The 23,130-nt window shown below is 46.3% G+C and overlaps 1 protein-coding gene across 1 annotated transcript in view; it reads right to left on the bottom strand.

The window, feature by feature from the left end:
• Positions 1 to 6,192: 6,192 nt before the first annotated feature.
• LOC144146637 (luciferin 4-monooxygenase-like) overlaps positions 6,193 to 23,130 on the bottom strand; it is a 75,282-nt gene continuing 58,344 nt past the window's right edge. Inside the window, exons 9-11 of the mRNA XM_077678575.1 lie at positions 18,359 to 18,503; positions 12,212 to 12,469; positions 6,193 to 6,329 (exon numbers count right to left, since the gene is read on the bottom strand). Of these exons, the coding sequence (XP_077534701.1) occupies positions 6,193 to 6,329; positions 12,212 to 12,469; positions 18,359 to 18,503 (540 nt within the window). The remainder of the gene's footprint in view (positions 6,330 to 12,211; positions 12,470 to 18,358; positions 18,504 to 23,130) is intronic.

Below are 23,130 nucleotides of genomic sequence, written 5' to 3'. Positions count from 1 at the left end.
TGGTAGTGGTAGTCATCGCTACGTCCTTTTATAAGGTCGTTTTCCTCATGCATGACTCGCGCACATGGATTGTTTGTCCGCAGACTTTCACATATCTGATATAGTGGGACACGTCAACTGAAACTAGATCCGTTGGCAGCCCGCTTTATGAGTAGTCTCGTGATGCACCCTTGAGGTACGCATGCGCTTGAAGTGGTTTCTTGGTATTTTATGCAAGCGCCACGAGCAAGCCTGGACGGAACGGGGCACTCCTCGTTGGGCGCATGCTCACGGGCACAGTAAACGCCTGAAGTAACTAATTTTCGATGATTTCTCTTGACGCTGCTCACGGCGGACGTACCTAAGAGCAGCCACAGTAGAAGCAGGCCGACCCCGCCACAGCGAAGCAAAATTATGAAGCAATACACCGTTGTAAGGCAGCAGATAACTCGCTATGAAAACGAAACATGGAACTGGAAGCTTCGATCAACAACTTGACCAAAAAAATCGCCGAGATAGGCAAGGTACTGCGTATATCGAAACTTGCTGCTGCGGACCCCACCCCGCAACGACGCCATCCCCGACTCAAGCGCCAACCACACAGCCAGTCACAGAGCCAAGGCCGCAAATTGTGCCCGAGGAGGAAATGATAACCACCGAACTCCACGACGAAATGGCGACCGAGCCCGCACCCAAGAAACGGGCGCTCGAGTCGCGAAAATCCTGCAAAGAAGAGGAACAGTTAGAAGTAGCGCTTGAGGCCAAGCTAGAAGACCTATTTGGCGAAAGGTTCAACAAGCTGGAGGAGCGCATCATCACGTCGTTCAAAAAATGAAAGGAAAGTTCGAGTTCGTCGAGTAGACCTTATGACATATCGTAAGCCACCAGACCTTTGCACCAATGGTTGTGAACCGCGCTAAGAGCCAAGAACAACAGCAACCTTTCATCTTAACGCAATCGTGGCCGCCAACCCAACAGCAGCAGTAAAGCCGCGGTAGCATCTGACGATCTGGCAGTGGAATTTCCACAGCTTTTATCACAAAAAGGCGGTAATGCAACAGCACATAACGACGGTAAGCAGGAAACCATCCGTGATCATGCTTTAAGAGACGGTTTTGACTGCCCTGTCTCTCCCCGTCTACAACGCACACGTTAGCCCCACCCATGGCCGTGGCGTGTGCACTTTCGTCAGCAAAGGTCTCACGTTTATGAGACGCTTTAACAAGCAAAAACACAAGACGACTCATTACACATTTGCAGATGTTATACCGAGCAAGCAACGCAAGGGCAGCCTGTTTCCACTCAACGTCTACAGCAACCCCAAGCACATACGTCAAAATGTCCGCTCGCTCCACTACCTGGCTAGTACAAGCGCCATAAGCAGCGTGCTCTTGATCGGTGGCGACTTTAACGCGCGGCACACAGCGTGGGGCTGTAAAGCACCCTGCTGTAAAGCACCATGGACAACAACTATGTACCCATCACAGATCCCGCCAATCCCACCAGGAATGGCAACCCTGTGGCAAGGGACACTACACCAGGCCTCACTTTTGTCAAACACAACCGTATGGGCAACATCGCAAGACAAACACCGGAGTGGATCTTGGCAGTGGCCACTACATTCTCGCGATTACGATACCCGGCCAAATTGGTGGTACCACCGTGCAAAACATATGGGCCGTATGGTGCGGGTTCCGACAGAACAAACAAAATGATTGTCCGGTCATCCGAGACAGGTGAATGGACCGCCGAGCTTTGCAAAGCCATAAGATCAGCCACCAAAACCTTAGAAACCAACGAAAACGTTGTAAGCCTGGATAGCGGCCTTGCCCCCCTCATCGACGCCAAACACTCCTTCGTGGAGCACTGGTAGAAACAGCGACTGAACCGTAAACTGCGGAAGACAGTGACCGAGCTTAATCGGGCCATCGAGATGCACTGCTGTACTGTCCAGACAGCAGTTGAACTAGATCTGTTGGAAGGCCGACGGACAAATAAATTGCGGCAGAACGTAGAGCCTCCTAAGTCACCTACTTGCCGAGGCTAAAACTAAGTCGCACTAACGGGACCACCTCGGCAGACTCAAGCACTAGGGGGTGCAGCAGCAAGGCAAGCAAGCCGTTCTCGAGAAGCTGGAGGACAAATACCTACCTACTACTCTCACGGACGCCACCTACCGTACGGAGGGTTACCCAACGCGTGACTAGACGGGGATGTGACGACGGCGGAGGTGCGAGCTGCGCTGCACGAGATAAACAACCTATCAGCAGACGGCCTGTACCTCTTTACAAACAAGATGCCGAAAGACCTAGACGACGCATGGATAGAGGCCCTTACTCAATTCTACAAGGAGTGCTGGTGATCTGGCAGGCTGCTTTGCCAGTGGAAATGTGCCCAGATCCCCCTGATCCGGAAACTGTGCAAGCCGCCAGGCACGAGCAACCTCCGTCCCGCCTCGCTCACGTCCTCTGTGAGCAAGGTGCTGGAGCACGTGGTCACTTGCCGATGGAAAGACTACCTCGAAAAGAAACGCTTATATCCAGACATGATAGGGTTTCGACGCAAACTGAGCACGCAAGACGCCATGCAACTGACAAGGAAGGCAGGACTGTTAAAGGGGCAATCCTTTGCCTGGACCTCCAGAGTGGGTTCGACAAGGCGGTCTCGTCAAAATTCCCCAAGTTGAACATGGGCGATACCAGCTCTAACTACGTCAAGGACTTCCTTAAAGGAGGTACGGTATAACTCTACAACTTCACGCAGGGAACCTACAGCTCAAAGAGAAGATGCTCGGCAGCACAGGCATGCCTCAAGGATTGGTCGTCTCGCCGTTCCTGTTAAATCTCGTCATGAGTGGGGTCGCGTAAGCGCTTGCGCGAACGGGGGTCCGGTATACCATATAGCCTCACGACATCACGCTGCGGGTCGCATTGGCACAGGCCTGGTCTGATAACATGATAAAGAAGGAACGTGATGTCTGGAACATGATAAAGAAGTACGACGAAAGAGAAATTAACAAGATAATTGGTATTTTCAGTGTCCCGTGGTAACTTGCGGCAAGAGAGGGGTCCAAAAAAGGTATGCCGATGCACGCAAAAGGCGAACATCTGCCCATACATATTCGTTTTAGGAATCAGAGTTACGTGTTTGAAACATGAGAGTACTATACTTGGCTTGTGTTGGTGGGAGGCAAGGGTCGCGCCCAAAAGCACCAAGACATGCAGTTGCGAGAAAACCTGAGTGTACTTTCGTATAAAAAGAGCAGAAAAAAGCCGGAAATAGGAAAAGAAGACAGAACAAAAAAGGACAGGGTCAAACAAGTCATGAAAGCACATATAACACAAGCATGTGCACGCGTATGACGCGCACCGGGCAGTACACATCTGGTCAGCACATGGTACCAGTTCAGGGAACGCCGAGGCGCTCAGCAACAAATATTAGAAAAAAACAATACAGAACAAAAAGGGGAGAGGAAAGCAATCACACACGCTCGCGTGCACAAATTGATTACTAGGTGAAAGTATCAAAGCTAACAATGGTACCGCAGTCTTCTACCCAGAACATAATGTCCAGGCTTGCTGGCCAAATTTGGTTTAGTGAAGCCACCGTGGTAAAAAACGCGGTGCTAGCAGGAAACTATAACCGTCTAGGGGGGGTAACCAACTGATGAGATAATATTATTGATGGAAAGAAATGAACAGGCATAACACTATCCTGAGAAATGCAGCTGAAATTTTATTTGTAGGAAAGACACGTCAATTTCCTACAACTTTCATTGATGCCAAACGAAGCTGACATAAACTTATAGATGAGGTAGGACCCACGACCTTCGCGACCGTGATACGTTTTAAAACCAAATTCAAAAAGTGCGGCCTTCAGTTGTTCAAAGTAATGACCAGGATTGTTAACATTCTTTGGTAGAGGCATAGAAGGGAAGATTTTTGCATGAGAGCTGTGAAAGTTCGATCTCAAACGAAAGGGTGTTTTAGTCTGGCCAGTCTATTGTTTGCCACAGAGGGTGCATTCCAGCAGGTATAAGACGCTGGCGGAATCACAGTTAAAGTTCCCTTTCACATTAACATAATAGTTTGAAGCTCTCCTGACGGCGCGCTGTGTGGTGTTTTTTTGTGGGCAAGCAGTAGTCTGTGGTCGGCTGCTGCCGGATTTGGTGAGAACGTCGCCAAAGCTTTTGCCGCGTCTATAAACTACGCGTGGCGGATCGGGAAATATTTTTTTAGGCTTTAACATTGAACAAGGATACTGTGATGTTTCTTTAGTACGGATGCAACCTTCGAAGAGGCCTAATGGGTGAAAACGAGGTTTGTTTGTGGATTGTGTTTTAAAGTTTTTTTTACGGAGAATTTCGGTGCGGTTCAATTGGTTAGCTCTGGTAATCGCGTCATCGATCACCTGCACTGGGTATTTTTGATTAAAGACAGCGGTTTTAAGTTCTCTGCAAGTAGAACCGAAACCCGCTTGTCTCCTGCAGATTCGCATAAAACAGTGAGATTGGGTATAAGGTATTGCAGTCTTGCAGTGCCTGACATGGCTGCTGTGGAATTGCAAATACTGGCGCGTGTCCGTACGTTTCCTAAAGAGGTTAGTCTGAAGCCTGCCCTGAGAAACTGTGAGTGTGACATCCCGGAAATTTATGCTGTGCCTAGAGTAGGAATCAGAGAGGGAGATAGTAGGATGCGCAAGGCTAAAAGACTCAATAAACATAAGAAGTTCCATTTCACCGTAATGCCATATTATGAATATATCTTCTATATACCTTTTGTAGTGCACGGGCTTCAAAGTTGGGTTTCTTTCCCCTCTTCCACTTCTCTTATTCTTTTGCTGAGCGCCACCATGATCCCATTGAACAAACTCCCCTTCCATTGCCCTGCCTCGCCCTTTCTACATTATCTGTATATATAACCCTGAAACCAACTTATTTTTTACTCTGAAGAAAGGAAGTCCTCTTTCGGAAACGTCAGAAAACTTTTGTGTTTATTCTTAACCTTTTCTCGTGTGTCTACCTGGGTCTCTATCTACTTACCTTATATATATATAAATATATATACATATATATAAATATATATCATATATATATTATTGTTACGTGGTGGCAAGACAAAGAACATGAACGATGCGATGGGCGAAAGATGTATTCTCACTATTTGAAGATGTCTGCCGTGAGGCAGAACCAGCTCTGGCTGCGCCCCTGCCCAGCTTCTTCGGAAGTTGCACCACGTTTTCGTGTTCGCATCCTCGTCGTCCTGTTGTTACACAACCATGCCGTCGAAGGAGACCGTCCCGGTCGAGGCCTTAGTAGGTCAACGAGTGTAGTGAGTATGAACGATGACATAATAATACACAGTGAAGATGTCATTGCCACCACGGATAAGCATGATGAGCTTGGTGAGCACTGGTCCCGGAACAGCCATGCCCGCCGACGTCATGAAGCAACGTGTAAAGCCCTTGAGAAGACGCGCCGCCAGGGGGTCGGCATCATAGTCTTGCCTGCTCGCGGCTTTTCACGTCTCGGCTGATTTAGGATCGTCGTAGGCTGGGGGCATGGGCTGGGGAACAGATGTCGTGATGGCTCTCTAGGGCTCGTGCATGCCGACGGAGGCTCAGAGCCTGGAGAAGATCTCTTCAGGAGCCAAGACGATGCGATACGGGGGAAGGGGCAGCATGAAGATGATCGTACCGCACACTGCACCAAATGTTACGTGGTAGCAGGACAAAGGACGTGAACGATGAGATGGGCGAATAATGTATTCTCACCATTTACAAGATGTCGGTGATGCGACAGAACAATCGCTGGCTGCGCGCCTGCCCAGCTTCTTTTTCGGACGTTGCACCACGTTTCGCTGTTCACATCCTTGTCGTCGTATTGTAACAACCTATATATATATATATATATATATATATATATATATATATATATATATATATATATATATATATATATATATATATATATATTGTGTGTGTGTTTCTTTGTTCTTGCTACTTGAACATTATAGTTCTTAAGCTTCCTTCAATGCACGCAGTTATTTTGGAAGAAGTGAATGAATACCTCAGTTAAAATAGCCACGCCAACACCTGGGTTCACTCAGGAGCATCTAACGCACGTAGAGGAATCAAAATGTCTTGTTTACGTAGTATATGGTTACAGTAACAGAAGCCAAAATATTGCCAAATTGTGTAGTCGCTTTATTTACTTCAACCGTACGTTTTTTCAGATGTTTGCATATAGGCGTCTCTGAGGGCCCGACGAAGGTTCTTGCCTGTTTCTGTCGTCGGAAGCCGCTGAAGGAACTCAATACCACCATGAAGCTGTCGGTGAAATGGTTGAGAACCTGCAAAAGTGTGGATTACATTTGTGCGTTCTTACACATCTTTTTTCTATCAGGTCGACGTTTTCGGTTCTCTTCTTGTTTTTGAAAAATTGTTTTGGACACTACAAAAGTATAAATATAAAACATGTGTATGAATAACAGGAGAAGTTTTAACGCAAGGTTTAAATTTGTACCTGTGTAAGCAAGCTACAATGTGTAACGCAACCTCAACCACATCTCATAATTATTAATCTGCAGTGGTCTAGGACCAGGCTAAAACAAGACCTTGTCTCTCCAAAACGCTAGCCCCCCGTCTCCAAGGCTCCTACTTTTTACTATCTTTCCCTTCAAGACCAAACTCTGCCAACCGAAGAGTGGACTTCGTGTTACCCCATCTTTTAACATCTTGTATGCAGTTCTTACTCAATGTACGAAGCCCGCCACGCCCCCAATCCCGTCTTTTTTATCGGCTCTTGGTAAAAAAGGTCTGAAGTTGTATCCGTTACTGAGGTAAAGCCACCCAGATATTTTCACGTGCAGTCTAGTTACAGTCTCTTGTCTGCACATTCGCTATGTTATTGGTGTTCAATTATTTGTTGGCCTTTCCATCAGATACTCCTGTTTCACAGTGACGTTCATTCAAAATGAAGTGCGTAAGGACTACGCTAGTTGCTAAATTTAAGACATGGTCCTTCGTTAAATTGTGGCTTTTTGAAGACGATAGTCTTTCTTGGGGTGCTATACCACAGAAATTTTGGTCTGTCTGTCTGTCTCTCTGTGACTCGATTCAGCCACCCGGCCAAACTGAAATCAAATCTGCGGAATAGTCTTGTACTATCACAGCCAAATCTTAACGTTTAATACCGGTGTCAGTGTTCATACCTGTCAACATTGTTGAACAAGAACCTAGACATTACGTACATACAAGGCACAAACTATAATACAGAAATACATAGGTGATATTTGCAGTGTTACTTTATTTAAAAAATCATGGATGATTGGTTGTTGTTATAGCAAATGAAATACTACATCAACACCAGAAAACCGTCGCCTGCTGTTGCCAGCGCTACCTCCTAGCCGCATTTGAGAAATCAACTGGCATAGCAAGAAAAGGTTCATCTAAAGGGCAACCACGTCCCTCTTGTAACGCTCGTGCAGTAGAGAATCGTGGTTCTATAAATGTTGTAATAGGTTGCCTCAATTCACACGCGTCTCCACCTTACGGCAACGCTAGCATCGAGGCACCGGGCCTGGAGAAGTTGGACGCGGTAAATGTAAATTACCTTGAGCAAAACTCTAACCCTTTATCTTGGGAGGAACGAGAGCACAGCATGAGGTAAGATGAAAAATGGAGGGAAGCATTTACTTGACAGCGGCGCTAGTCGACTATCGTTTTTCGGCGACATTTCCAACAAAAGGAGTAGATGCGCGGTCCTTTTTTTCTTCCTAGCGTTGGAACCACGGTCAGCGTTTTAGTGGAAAAACATATGTATGCTGTTTACCGCCTATTTTTTCAGCTTCTAAAAGCCAGTATCATTATCTCCACTTCATCAAAAACATGCTCAATGAATGGGACCGACGTCTTGATTACCGAGACCCTGCAACACTTTTTTCAACGTTTTTGAAGTCTGAAATGCTTGCAGAACGAAGTAAACCAACTCTTTCAGTACATAAAAAGTACCATATCCAGAAATTATGGCTATGTGGCCATCAGATAACTTTTACACTTGCTCAAAAACGTTTTTTTCCTTTTCTCGGTCTTGGCGTTCTTCGACGGCTGCAATTACGTCCTCACAGTGATGTAGAACTACTCGCCGGATTTTCCTCACTCGCAGTGAGGGTTCGATTCCCGGCGGCGGCGGCCGCTTTTCTGATGGAGGCGAAAAGCGAAAATGCCCGCGTGTACGAGATTTCGGCGTGCGGTAAAGACCCCCAGGTGGTCAAAATTATCCGGAGCCCTCCATTACGGTGCGCCTGATCGCCTGCGTTGCGTCGGCGCTTTAAATTCTAAAATCAAGAAGCAGGCTATTGTCCAGTCCATCGTACATGTCGTCCCGGATCGACCATTAGCACAAAGTTCACGTTCCATCGGGTCGCAGAAACCTGTTTCAGAATTCCTTTGTGCCCAGCACTTGTGCAAGTTGGAATCGCCTTCCTCGGTGAGTAGCTGAAATCGGCAATGAGATTGCTTTTCGCTCAGCCATAACCAACCTGTTTTCATAACAAGCTGTTATTTGTAATGTTTATTGTTGTTTTGCTGGTTTTGTCTGTATTATTTTGTAACGCCCTCGGGCCCTGAAGATAACACAAATAAAAAAATAAATAAATCAGCCAACCCTACGTTGCAGCAATAAAGGCACCCGATGGCCACTATAAAGAGAAACCCACAAAAGCAAAGAAGAAACGAAAGACGTATCTTCTGCGACGAGCAAATTACGCAGTGCCGCTCCGTCCTGGCGATGCGTATAGCTTTCGCAGAGCTTCTGGATTGGATGGAAAGGGCAAAGAAGTTTATTCGAAGTGCTTCACAGTCCCTTACGGTGCATGAACTGATGAAACACGTTAATTTACCAATAAGTCAATTTACATGTTTTCATAATGTAGGGACGCAGCCCCTACGTGCGCCCGCGGAGGGTGATTACACTCCGGTGAGTGCCGGTAGAACACCGATAGTGGCTTCAGTGTGTCATGTGCCCGTGCGCGCGTGTGCGATGAACAGTGAGCCGCAATGAACACGTGTAGTGCAACAGAACCGGGAGCAGGCGCACAACCAACAGAGTGGCTTAAAAGCGGCGCTCACAGGAGCAGCTGGACAGTGCGCACTGGGGGACACGCGAGAGCAGCTGCGGCCGCGGGCGGCGGTGAGCCACGACCATGACGCCCGGACCGCGAGGAGCAACCAGCGTCCGCGGCGGACGCTCTTCACCGGCCGTCGGCACAAGTGACTGAAGACGTCGTCGTGAGTGTACAGCACCATGCTGTAGCTTTCTGGACAAGCAGGGTGTCAACCACCGCGATGTTGTCTTTACGCGCTTTCGGCGCTTGCTTGCTGTGCTCTCTTTTTATTGCCTACCAACCTGCTTTGTTTGTTTTTTTCTGTTTTGGTTTTCCCGGAATAAACCGGAGATTTGTTCTGATGCGGATCGGCGTTACTTCGTCGGGCAGGTTCGGGCTCGCGAACATTTTACGCTCGAAGGGGGATCCTTCAATACAAACCTACATACGGATATAGGAAAGATGCGTATGAACGAGGGGCAATTTTATTTCTGTGATTGTTTACAGGTGCAATGGAGCCGGCGTGTTTACGGTATAGATGTTGAAGAACAACTTAAAAATACGTGTTCTATCTAGAGGGTCACCCGCGTGCAATGCCGACGGCAAACGCAGCAGGCTGCGATCTGGATGCTGTTGCATAGGCCGTTTTAGCAACTCCAGATGGTTTTGAATTGAAAATACTGTATTATCATTTATTAATGTACAGCGTAACATGCCTGAATGTGTGATGATAACTTGTATGTTCCTATATTTCAAACATAAAAGCCATACTGATGCATATACCCATCCGCCATAGGCAAGGATTATGTCTGCAATTTGTTTTTGATGCCTTTTTCTTTTCAAAACTTTTGTGCATATCATTTGTAAAACCGTGCTTGCTAAGCCTAGCTTTGAGAGATTGCATGCGGACATGCCAATCCGATCCACAAAGAGGAAGAAAAGGTGATGGCACTTCATAAGGCCTGATGTCACGCCTTGAGGTTTAGCGCCGTCGACCAATATCCGCAGCACGGCTCATAATAACTATGGCCGTCATTAAAATTCGCTAAGTTGGCCTGAAGGTGAACTAATGTTAAGCCTAAAATATTGACGTTCGGCCAGACCTACTGCTTCAGGGTTTAATTTCGTCAAGTTGTACATATTTGAAGCACGCACTTCTTCACTTTATTGTGTCACAATCCTTTAGTAATGCTTGACGTCCAGAGTCCAAAAGCTGTGACGTTCCGCCTAGCCCCCGTCGCATACCCTGTTGTTGTTGCAATAATTCTATTAACGTCGATGGTTGCACGGCATAACGTCTGGTGACTTAACTAAATGCATAAGCCAAAACACTGTCACTGACCAAATGAATGTTTATAAAGAGACACGCCCGAATGAATGACTGATTCACTGTTTCGTCAACACCCGGCGAAAACTGATATGCGTAGAGACTTGAAATATTTGGAGTACGTTCGTGTCATGATTTAGGGGCATAATACAGCGTGGTGTTTCAAAATTGTACTCATATGAGAAAAAAAAGCGGAAATTGTGTTTTCGAAAATTCATCATTGCCTCGCTCACCCATTCACATATCGAAGTGCGTCTTGCTTATATGTGTAGCCCTATGAAATATCTGAAAATTAGTTTTGCGGTTTTCCCTTAACCGATATTGTAGGGGTGATTCTAAATTTAGAAAAAAAATGGGTGCTGCGAAAAAATCACCCAATAAATGTTTCACTGATTGATTTATCCAATTTGTTTTTGGTAAAAAATATTCCTAATACAAATACACAAAACCAAGTTTAAGGAGTTTGTCGTGCGACGTGAGCACCTTCTTGGTACAATGCGTTTCGAAAGAGCTCCAATAAAATACAAGTTTCAGCGTTTCCCTATTACCACACGCCTCCCGTTGAAGCACATGTAATGACAGCGCATGGGAGTTTGTAAGTATGCACATTTTCACGGTGAACTACCTACCTATGCCCAGAAATAACTGAACAGTTGTAACGCACAATAGTGCCATTCGTAAAGTGGCCCACCCGGGCATTGCCGGTACTACGGAAAATAAAAAAATAAAAATGTCGTTTCGGGAGCGCGGAAGTTTGTTTGCACACTATTATTGATGAAGGAGTTGCGAACGACGAAGCCATTCATCTCCCCCAAATTAATTTTTTTTCACTACGTCACAGCTTTGTGTCTGATAATTCTTGCGAAGGGGTACCCACCTTTAATGGGGCAGAAACTGCATTGGCGTATTATATATGAATATAAGTCAAGGAAAAATGTTACGCTTGAACTTCCTCACATACAAGACAGTCATTTATTAGTCCAGCAATTTTGTACAGAGGCACTCAGCCGTGCATCACCAAAGTAGTTTATTGGCCAATGAGTTAAAGCGATTAGAAAGCGCTTTAGGTCGATATTGCGTGGTTATGCCGCAAAAGCCTCGGCGCCCATTTTGACTGACATCACTATAGGGAGCTAGTTAGTTTGGTGTCTATTGGAGGTAGAATAGCAAGCCCTGAAAATTACTGTTTTTGCTACTTATCTCAACACTTAGCTTAAATTTCAGTATCAAGGTCAGTGCCCTTGATTATCGCTACAAGACTGACAAATTTTGTATATTTATGCAAATATATTTCTACAGTTCATTGTTACTTCGCCTTTCATTGAAAACAGTCTATGAACGAATGTCAGAAGCAACTTGTTATCCGCCACTGTCGAGTGTAAGGGTTGCCTTATTAAATGCAAACCGCTACAGCTGGCATCTGATGCGGGCTGTAGTGGTGAGGTCGGATGGGATTTTGACCAACCGGAGGTCCTTAGCGCGCATCAAGATAGCGACACGCTAATTTATTTTGCTTTTCGCCACCATGGGAAAATCAGCCACCGCGGCCGAGATCCAACCCACGTCCTTGGGATCCGCAGCGCAACACCTAACCACTGAGCCACGCTGCGCGTAGAACTTTAAATTTACTCAAACTTTTCTTTGTTGTGTAGTCGGCACTTAATAATCGACCAAAAAAACTTCGCACCTCTTTTATAGCACGCTTCTTGATTGTGTCACAAAACTTCTTAAAACGAACCGTTATTTGCTTAGAGAGCAAACGCTCTCCGCAAGGCAAGAGGTGCATGCACTACTTGGTCACCTTTTACAAACTCCTTTATCCGCAGAGCCACCGCGTTGTCTGGGTGGACCCCGTCTCGTAAGACGATGAACGCACGTGCCGCCTCGCCCAGATCAGCGTGAGGCACTCCAGCAACCACGGCCTCGCACACATCCGGATGCTGAAGGATAACTTCTTCAAGCACTGAAGGCGCCACCTGCTGGTCCTTGCACTTGAACTGGTCTTTTATACGGCCGAGAACGTATATGTCGCCTCTCTCTGTGTAGCAGCCGGTGTCACCTGCGGTACATCAACGCGCTTGATCTTCCCTTCGCCGGGGTTACCAAGATAAGGTGTCGGTTCTTGAATGGCTCTACACCTTGAACTACAATGCACAAAACATTTTTGAGGTAAACAAGCAGTCTTTTTCAGTAAACCGATTCTATTCCACCATACGATGACACCGTAAGTACGCTGTGGGGTATGATAGTATTTTATTGAGAAAAATATTCTGCTGTTTATGGCGAAGGGGTGCGTATTTGGTGCAACCATGGAGAAAAAATTGTGAACGCTATTTTGCATTGACAAGATCTCCACTTCTAAAGAATTTCATTGTATTTCTTTTACTCTCCTGTGGACGGGGATGGTGCTTTCACCACCGGCGGTTATGTTAGGATCTCTTGTACCTTGGCGAAGGATCTCTACGATACATTCCAGAGTAGCCAGCTGTTAAGCCATGGCGAGCCGTTCCTCTACGGTCACCATTCACGGCGCTGATTACAAACCAGGTCAGTATACCACAGGAAGACGGGGACGCTAGGAGCTCTTCGGGGCCGCGCTGCACTCGGTATTCAGAAATACATTTGATTTTACGGTCCTGAACAGTTTCTCTGCTGCCATTTCCCAATATTACTTGCCTTCTCGGCAGAGGGCAGATACACAATTTGGCACCAGGAAAAGTTTAGAAATAATGTTTATTTCTGGAACCAGGGTGTCTGCATGAGCTTCCCTGGTTGTTTTGATTATTGAAGCGGTGTTTATTACCCTTAGGTCCCTTTCTCTCCTAAACCTACCCATACGTTACCTTGGTTGCTCCGACTATTAATATCTAACATTTGGGTGTGGGATTTAAAATACTTTTATTGAAATCTTTGGTCCCAGCCTATTATCGTAAATCTGTTACAGTAATGTGTGTCGATCAAAAGTTATCTGTTTTGTGTGCTATAATAGAAAAAATACAGCCTCAAGAAGGTTACACGTATAAAATTCCAATAAAGAAATACCTGGTGCATGCAGCTCTGTGCTTTCTAAGTACCTTTTGTAAAATGACACCAATACAACTGTTGTATTGATCTCCAAGTACCACTTAGGATGCGACAAACACTAATTGGGCCTAATTCGTGTCCCCCCAGAAGCAAGGAATATACTTGCTGTGATTCGGAGTTTCATGTCGAACTCTCGAAGATCTTTTTCTGTGTGAATATCTAGTTGTGTATGTGCACTGTTCTTTAACTTACGTGTGAGCAGCCCGACTCTCCGCAGTGTTGCCCTAAGCAGCGTCTACGCACATTGTTTTAAGTCCTGTTGCATGCAGTTCCGGTCTATGTAGGTCGGATGCAGGACGCGGTCCTTACCATGCTTCTTTTTTAACCGGCTTTACTATATGGTTTCTTTCAGTGTAGTGGAAAGTAAACATATCTTTATATCAGTAAAACCCTGCAAGAGCTAACTGCATTATGTATGAGCCGAAAAATAACGCCAGTGGAACTTTTAGCTAACATCTGTAGATTAATCACGGCAGATGCGTTAGTGCTGAACATGTTGTCGATATTCCTTCCTACGCAAGAATGAAGAGTGTTGTCGAACGGTTTCTACATTCATAATAGTTTTGGAAACGCGAATGTGGTCGTTGTTTAGGACTCTAAAATTCTGATCTGCCTATTCTCTCAATAGTGAGTCCGCAAACATGATGCGGTAAGCCCCACTAATAGCACAGCAAAATTATTTTCTCATTTTAGAGTTGTACTGGTAAATCAGACAGGGTATTAAGTTAGATTGTACTCTGCCTAGAGTAATAACTTTGAGCAACAGGAAGTGCTGAGGAAATAGCCGCCGTGGGCAGGCGAAACAGCTGACGATGAACCGATGGCGTCATTATTCTTGTCAGTTTATAGAAGCAAGAGGCTAGCATGGCGGCATCAAAATTGTGGTTTGGCGGGCTAGTGCGTATGAGCGTTCCCAAGAGTGCTCACAGTTATTTATATGAATGGTAGACACCGCCAAAGTAATGGAATCCTAAAAGAGACCATGCAGACAAAAACACAGGCTTGGTTTCTTCGAACCAAAGTTTCGTTCGAATTTTGGTTCGAGTAAGGAAGTTGGTTTGTGTGGGTTTTAAATGTGTTTCTTGTAGGCACATGATACTTGGCTGGTGTTTATGAAGGATTTTATAGACGTTATCGAGGTTCCTCACTAGGCTACTACAGTTCCATTGGACAATGTTGTGAACTGCCATAAAAGTCCACAAAAAAAACTGATGCTTCTAGTAGAGTAGTTCTATTATTGAAGTGGTCTTTTATGTGCGTATTACGTGTTATGTGTAGGTGCTGTTACCCTGCGAAGTGGCTTTTTTTGGTGCTCAACAGAGTACCGTCTCTCCTTGGACGTGTGTGATGCTGGTGAGGATGGCGTTAAATCCATTTCATCATCTGATACCTTTGGAGTTTCCATTGGGTCACGTTTCTTCGCACGGGCGCCCCGAGGGACGCTTGGTGGCCGAGGCTCATGTGCATGCCGCGGCAGCGCGGGTGACGCAGCAGCAGCCGGTGCTCCCATGTCAGTGTTCGCAGTACCTCCACAGCCACAGACGAGCTTTGGAACAGGCACAGGATAGGCGACGCCACCTCCGAGTGTGTTTGTCGCCACTGTTACTGCTGACTCCGCAGGTACTGTGGTGGCGTGGGCTGCCCAGGGCAGCACGGTGGGAGGTGCTGGCGGGAACAAGTCAGCAGTGCTGTACTGGGTTCCCACCGAAACCTCACGCCGCCCAACCTCCCGGCGAGCAGCGTCGGCGTAGCTTCCTCAAGGAAGCATTGCATGTCTTTTCCGAGCTTCGGGGTATGAGATGGTTTTAGTTACTTTGAGATTTATTATTTCCTTCTCGTCTTTGAACTTCTTACATGACCGAGAGTAAGCGGCGTGAGGCCCATCACGGTTACAACATTGGAACTGTGCGGTGCGGCAATCGCCCGTCTTGTGATCGTGCTCTGAGCATTTTGGACTTCTTTCTTGGCCTCGATAGTTGTTAATACTATGCCCGTACCATTGACACTTAAAGCTGCAGCGCGGATTTGTGATGTATGGTCTCGTCTGGCAGTGAAGGAAACCTGCTTTTACGGACTCTGGTAGGGTGCTACGGTGAAACATCAGAATTATATGTTTGGTTCTTATCTCTTTTTCATCGCGCCTCATTATGATACGTCTGACTGCCGTAACACCTTGCTCACGCTGGCCTTCGAGGATATCATCATTACTTTCATTGAGAAGTTCAACTGACAAGATAACTCCTTGGCAGCTATTCAGAATACGTTTGGGTGTCACAGTGATCGGTAGATCTTAAATGCTTGTTTGCTTTAGTATGTTACAAGACTGTTCTTTACTCTTGACTTCAATCAGCATGTCACCAGAAGTTAGCTGTTTTGCCTAGTAGTTTTTTCCAACAACACTTTCCATAAATTTTGCGATCAGGAACACGGGCTTGGTGGTGATTGGTGTTTCTTTGTCCACTGATTGCATGACCAAAAATCCTGGGAAGTTCTCCGGGTTTGCAAACACAAGGTTTGAAACTGGCTCGAAGATGGCTTCGGTGCGGGTCCTCTTCGGGCCCAGTCACGTATAGAAAAGCATTTAGAAAATACCATGCGGAGTAGTAGTTAGCAGGGAACTGGGGGGCTTTCTTCTCTAGCCTTACCCTGATAACAATAGAGGTCCCGGAGCTCTCCGCCCGCTAAACGGACATTGAGCCCATCGGCCCGAGCTTGAACAATGCTCCTACGGCCACCGTTAGAGGCTTCTATCCCTCCACCTTTCGATTCATTGCCACGGTTGGTCACAGCGTGAGTGTGGGGGCTCGGGGTCCGCAGTGTCGCCAGTACCGTCACCACGATTGTTCAAGGGGCCCCGTGCGGGGGAAGTAATATCGTCGTATCAAGTTCATTTGGGGAATGTTTCACAATCATGAGATATACGCCGGCTCCGGGATGTACGAAAGCAGGAGGCATTACACTGTAGTAGTTGACCACTCTTGCAATCTTTGTCACTGCATGTCCCTCCTACATACAAAAACAAAAAGATGGAAGTTTGAGACATCCTCTCTGCAATCCGACAAGGGCAGTATCGAAGAAAAGCGTGAACATCATTATATATCCTGAAAGGTCATTATAGTGTTTCCTGCAGACAGAATACCTAAGTGCTTCGATGGTATATTCCCAGCCACAGTGAAAAATTAACAACGTCTTCTGGATAGCCGGATACATTGGTGAGGCAGAAAACGACCCATTGACCAAGAGGCGCATAAACTCGCATACTGCGCTTCTTGCGACGACGGTTACCACACTGCCCTCGTCAAAAAACGTAAAGCAAAAATCGTTGTCCTATGCCCGGGAATGCGATCTCTCCCCTTGCTATAACAAGGTCACAACGCCAACGAAGCACAAACTCTGTGAATGAAAACTAACACAAGCATATTCGAACCTATGTGCGTGGACGTGTTGGGTGGGAACATCAGACATTAACTAAACACTCTGCATAATGCGAGGAAACACGCACCCTCTTGCACGCAACATAGCTATGTGCAAGGATATGATCAGGGGAGATCAACATGAACATTACATGTTCCACTGCTTCGAAACATCAAAGGTAGCTTTGACCAGCCCCTTGCCTTAAAAATTAGCGCGAAATAATTGAAAGGACAAGGGAAGAAGCTTCTGCATCATGTGCCCTAGCTTTCAGTTTACACCACTGTAAAGTTTGCCATCTCGTTAGCACATGTTGCTCAACCCAAACTATTTATTCTTGAACAAAGATCTTTACTCTGTCTCTCTCTCTCTCTCTCTCTCTCTCTCTCTTCGCAAAAATCACAATTGTTCAGCGCGGCCTAGAAATTACAGATTTACCATTCGCAAACGCTCACACTGACACCTCCCGCTCAAACTGACCACCATTTCGCCTCCGCAACCTTTCAGGCTCACTTTTTAAGCCACAGAAGCGCAGACAGCCTTTGTCTTTCCTGAGCCACAGTGATTTAGATGCCCTCGTCGCTAGTTTTTTTCTCTGCGATCGTGAAGCACAAGTCAGAGATGCAGCCAGTGCGGACAAAACCGCTTCGTAGTAGTTGAAGTACCGCTGCCGTGCCTTACATCCTAGGATACAAGCGTAGATGTCTGCCCACTTTTTTTCTGGCTTAGTAAGAGCGAGCCTCTTCGAGAGAATTGCTTTAGGATGCTCGCGGGACTGCCGCCACGTGGTATTTTTATACTTTGCAGGGTTTCTATATGAGTCTCAATAAATGAGTACGCAATTATTTTGTCACTGAAAATACCGCCGTTAGATGCCCCTCGTGGGTGCCTACAAGTACCTCATTGACACTAAAGATACTGCTATGACACTGTAATAGCATGTAATGTGAGACACTGTAATGTAATGAGAACGTGTCGACTTAGATAAGTAATTACAAATATTTCGATCTCATTTGCCGACAAAATACTGAACGATACTGAAACATTATGCACTAAGTATTATTCAAGCATCATCATTGCTTTTTTTCAAAATTAGAGTGCGTGATATCTGGGGCAGCTTGCTAATCTGTAGTGTGCATGTTCTGGCGCATGGCTCGTCTCTTCGCCCATTTATTGTGGTTAGCTCTAAATGGGGTAATAACGACCTCCCGAACCAGCTGGTAGTACCGGACGGGCACTGGAATCTTTTCGCCATGTGTGAACCTGTTTTAAAACAGCTTACCATTGCAGCCGTTTACGCTTAAATAGGCTGCAAAAATACACATCTTCAATGGTGGCCTTAATGCTTTCTCTCGTGGGAGCTTGTGTAGTAATCTGCCTTTAGGTCAAGGAAAAATAAATTTGTAAAAGCCTAAAACAATTTCACTCGTACCCAGAAAATGTAATGGCCCACCTGTTCTCAGAAACCCACTGTCATCATATATGGAACTAGCAGGTCGTGACATTCCGTGGTATCCCTTGAAGCACATCGGTCCGCGAATGCAAATTTCCCCGCACTCGCCAGGACCAAGATTCTTGCATGTTTCCAAGTCAACAACCTGGACGAGCAGATGACCGCAAAAATGCATCTTAGTAGACAGCATTGCATAACAGCCTGTTCGGCCTCATTACACCATGCAAAGGTGGTTAACAAGCGGCGTCTCAAAACGGGCGGCCACGCTGTTTATGGTGAGGTTTGTCACTCAGGTATATGAAAGCGTTTGTGTCGTGTGTACAAACTAAGGTGTCGCGTTATGCGCCCCTCAATGCCGATCAATGATGCTACGGACGCATTTGTAATAGGAATACCACATTGGTATTTAAATGCCACCCATGCGGCTTTCCAGTACCGTCATCAATTGACATGTGATAAGTTGCTCCAACGGTGATGCTTGCAATCGACGTCTTGGGCTCGACGTTCGGCAGTGTTAGCAGCACGGCAACGCCAGGAGCACTCTTGGCGCTGTAGCCGCGCAATTCCTCGTATCTGACGTTCGCTGTCCCCTTTTTCTCTCACACATGGCGCGTGGAACTTCTTTAGGCTGGTGCTCCGTCACACCACGATGCAAAGTACTCAGACCTTCATTTTACTTTTCTTGTCAAAAACGCTCCGCGTGGGCACTCCTCGATGACTCCGCAAGAGTGAATATACAGAAACAGGTGCTACTAGTCAGAGACCCAGATACATCCTTTGAATTTTTTTCTAGCTCCATTTTGTTCTTTTTTTCCCGTATGTGCACAGGTTTTTTCAGGCGGTCCTTCCAGGCACGTGCGACTGTTTCGCCAAGGCATATAAAACTTCACGGCAAAGCACCCGAACAAGCCATAAAATATTAAAACAAACGTCAGCGTCAATCTCTTTGTTACATGTCGCTTGTTTTGCAGCAGGACATTCACTTACCACTTCAGGAGGCAGGAGTTTTACAACGAACTGTAGATGCTGTCTGCACACGTATTGCATCAGTTGTTCGAGGTAGGGCTGACCCGGTGCACGAGAGGCGCCACAGTGCGCTAAAATAGCTTGACCTTTTGTGCGACGACATACCAACCATAGAAGAACCGACAGAACACTTCGAAATGACAGAAGAAATGACAGAACACTTCGTGCGCCAGCTAGGCAGAGCCCTTCTGACGCGACGTAGAGCCAATGCCAACAACCCCATACAATGCCAACACGTCCACGTGAGCCTTCGCTCTACAGAATGCCTCGCGCTATGGGAAGCCCCTTGCTTCAAATAGCACATGCGGCTTTGGCAGTTTTAGTCCACTTGAAGCAGGCAAGCATTGAAACAAGCATAAACCCCGACTAGTACAAACACACAAACGTCTGGGTGCGTGGACACCATCACGCTTAAAATGTACGAGGTCAAAGCAGGCTTTACCGACAGGCGTTCACTTGAGGAAATAAAGAAAACATACCGAAACCTATCTGAAAACAGAAAATAGCTCCTTACAAAAGGTAGTTTCCTTGAAACACCTTTTGTTGTTTCAAGAAGACTGACCAGTTTGGTCAGTTTTAGGCCACTTTTAGCAGACATTCTTCCGTTTCTGCTCTGTTTACTATAGAAAAGTACACGCTTGTTGCGGGAATTTCAGGAACAAAAATTCTGAGTCACCCTCTCTTACGGAAGTGGATGAACAGCTGAGGCAGTTCGGAATACAAGGATTTAATACAAATGCACGGTTTGCATACAACAGCGTTTAACAGCACAAAAGTGATTTTCAAGCGAACCCCTTGGCTTACATTGCGCATGGCTTTGAAAGATGTCCGCCGGGGCCGATGACGGTCGTTGTAACCAGACCATTCTATGGCAGGAAGCCGCCCGTTCTACGCCTTTCATCTCCAGTTCTACTTGCGAGCCTTCTATTAAATTTTCTGCTACCCCCTGCCGTAGCTTAGTGGCCAAGGCGTAGTGCTGCTGAACCTAAGTACGCGGGTTCCACCAAGCCGCGATAGTGCTTTTCCCGAGGAGGTGAAGAGGGAAAACGCCGTTGTGTCGAGATTTCGGCGCACGTTAAGGACCCATGCAGGTGGTCAAAATATTCCGGAGCCCTCCACTGCGGCGCGTCTCATACCTCAGGTGTAGCTTCCGCGCGTAAAAATATTGTGGTACCTCTGGTGCTTGGACTACAGCTGCATTGCCCAAATAACTGCCTTCTGGGTGAACAAGCAGACGTGATGACTTCTTGTAATTTTCTGGCTTCACTGCACGCACGCCAATGGAATGTGCCGCTCTTTGCCTTGACTGGCGCGTGAACCGCTGTGTTATCCTAATTTTCTTCATGGCCATTTTTAAATACAATAGTTTCTTGGGTTACTGTAATGTGTAAATTCAGGTCGGTCTGTCGGTATTTTTGCCTGTGTCTCGGTGTTGCTCCCTCGACTATGCCGTCACGCCAAAATAGCACTATTATTTCAGGGAGACGTTTATATAGGCGAAACATTTTAAGTTTAATAAGTTTCGAAATATGCCTAATATTGGTCAGCACTGTTCCCCCAACATAGTATTATGTATTTTGAGGAAAAACACCAACATATGACTCGTGTTTGCAGTGTCCAGAACAATGTCAATAGATAACTGGTGTTTGTAGTCGAGCTACAAGTGCTCAAGCCTCGTGCCCTGGGTCGAGCGCATAGTCACAGCAATGCCAACAGATGGCGCGCAGCATTGCGACCGCGACAAAATTGTCCTGCGCAAACCTCCAATCGGTGGACCGAGACAGGAGGGTAGCAGCATGAGAGGTGTGCGGATGAGGAAGAAGAGGCAGTTACTTGGCAGGGTTGGCAGAAGGCTATCCTCCTTCGATGGCATTTTCAGCCAGGCGAACAGATGCAAGGGCAATTTTTCTCTTGTTTTCTTGTATTGGTAGGAACGTGATTTACACGTCGCGTTCACTCTCTTCACTTTGTAATCGTTGCTGCCCACGAAGTTACTCAGAACAGGCGAACTAACCGGAGGTAAACAGCTTCCGTTTCAAAAGCAGTGCCAATACAAGAGTCCTGAACATGCAAGCCCACTAGAGTCCAGTGGTAAAGAACGAATGAATAAAACGATTCTTTAACAACAGGTGTTGGGCGCCCGCCCGGTTGAGTGGACCCTAAGTCCGTGATGCTCTGGCGGCGGATGGCTGCGCGGTGCCTGTTCAGCAGGTCAAGTTGGCCAACCGCACCGTCCAGTGTTGAATAGAAGGACTGGTGATTGGTCGTAGACTGATGATGATGATGATGATGATGATGATGGTTGGGTTTTTATGGCGCAAGGCCGACTAAGGGCAAAGAGCGCCAGAGAAAAGGTTATTTAATGAAGTGAAGTGGTTGCCACAAAAAGGTAGGTAAAAAAAAACGTGTCAGCCGAACATAGTAAAATCAGTTAAAGAAAATGGTGGTGGCTGGTGCATAGGGTCGGATTTGATTATGCGTGAAAAGAAATGAGGTTTAAAAACTTAATCACTGACAAATACTCAAATACACGTTTCACAGAAACCATGACATCGTGCCTAAAAACAGCGATGGATGTAGGGGGATATGTTGTCTGTAGAGTTCTCTGAAGTGTTTTTGTCGTGTTGTGTAAAATGCTTTACAGGTTATTAGTATGTGCACTACGGATAGGGCCTCTCCGCGCCTGCTGCACTGGGGTCTAGGGGATCCCGTCAGCAGATACGAGTGAGTTGCATGCGTGTGCCCTATCCGTAGCCTAGCTAAGGCAACTTCTGTGTTTCTGTTGTGTGAGTCAGCTTTGTACCGTCCCAAGTGTGGCTTTATTACATGTAGCTTGTTATCTGTCTGCTCATTCCAGTGTGTTTGCCATGTTCTACGCAAGTGTTGCCCTATGTGTGGCTTGAGGTCTGTATATGGTACGGTTGTAATATCTACAGCGTTCCTGAGTGCAGCAGCAGCGGCCCTCTCGTCTGCCAACTAGTTCCCAGCGATCCCAGCGTGTCCTGGGACCCAGCAGAGGAGCAGGTGATGCTTCTGCGCATACACCGTCATGATAGTGTTGAATACAAGATTAACTATGTGGTTTTTGGGGGGTGTATGCGATGATAGTGCGCGAACAACACTCAAAGAATCTGTGTAGATGATGGAATGGGGAATTTGATTTTCAAGAATGTGTCGTACAATCAGTAAAATTCCATACGCTTCTGCTGAAAAAATTGTCATGTGCACGCTCATGGTTCTGCCTGCATTGAAATTTGGACTATGAGCAGCGCACCACACCATAGTGGAGGTTTTAGAAGCGTCACTGCAGAATTCTGCACGTGGGTATTTAAACTGCAAAAAAAGAAAGCGCTGCAGTATTACAGGTCGCGGTACCCGATTTTTGTAAAGTTTTATAAAAGAAAGGTCACAGGAGACAGGGCGAACTTGCCAAGGCGGTAAAATGATTAATAAGGATGACCTGTACACATCTAAAAACGAAGCGCTGAGATCTGAGGCTCGCTCCCTCACTCGAAGTGAAAAGGACAGAGGAATGGAATGGCGATTTACAAACAGCACAGAGGTGGATGTATCGTTAAAGACAGGATAAAAAGGATGGTTATTCAGCGATAAAAATTTAAAAGCTAAAGTGTGTCCATGTACGTTCGCTGGTTCTCAAGGCTCCACTTATTACATTCGACATACAGACTCTCGACAGGGCTAGTGCAAAAAGCACCCGACGCAAGCCGTAACGCCAAGTGTAGCAC

The sequence above is a fragment of the Haemaphysalis longicornis genome, unplaced genomic scaffold, assembly GCF_048455015.1.
Source record: "Haemaphysalis longicornis isolate Haplotype H1 unplaced genomic scaffold, Haemaphysalis longicornis Haplotype H1 scaffold_7, whole genome shotgun sequence".
In the NCBI taxonomy this organism is placed as follows: domain Eukaryota; kingdom Metazoa; phylum Arthropoda; class Arachnida; order Ixodida; family Ixodidae; genus Haemaphysalis; species Haemaphysalis longicornis.
Note: the sequence above shows the minus strand (reverse complement) of the source record. Positions and strands in the feature narration are given on the sequence as shown.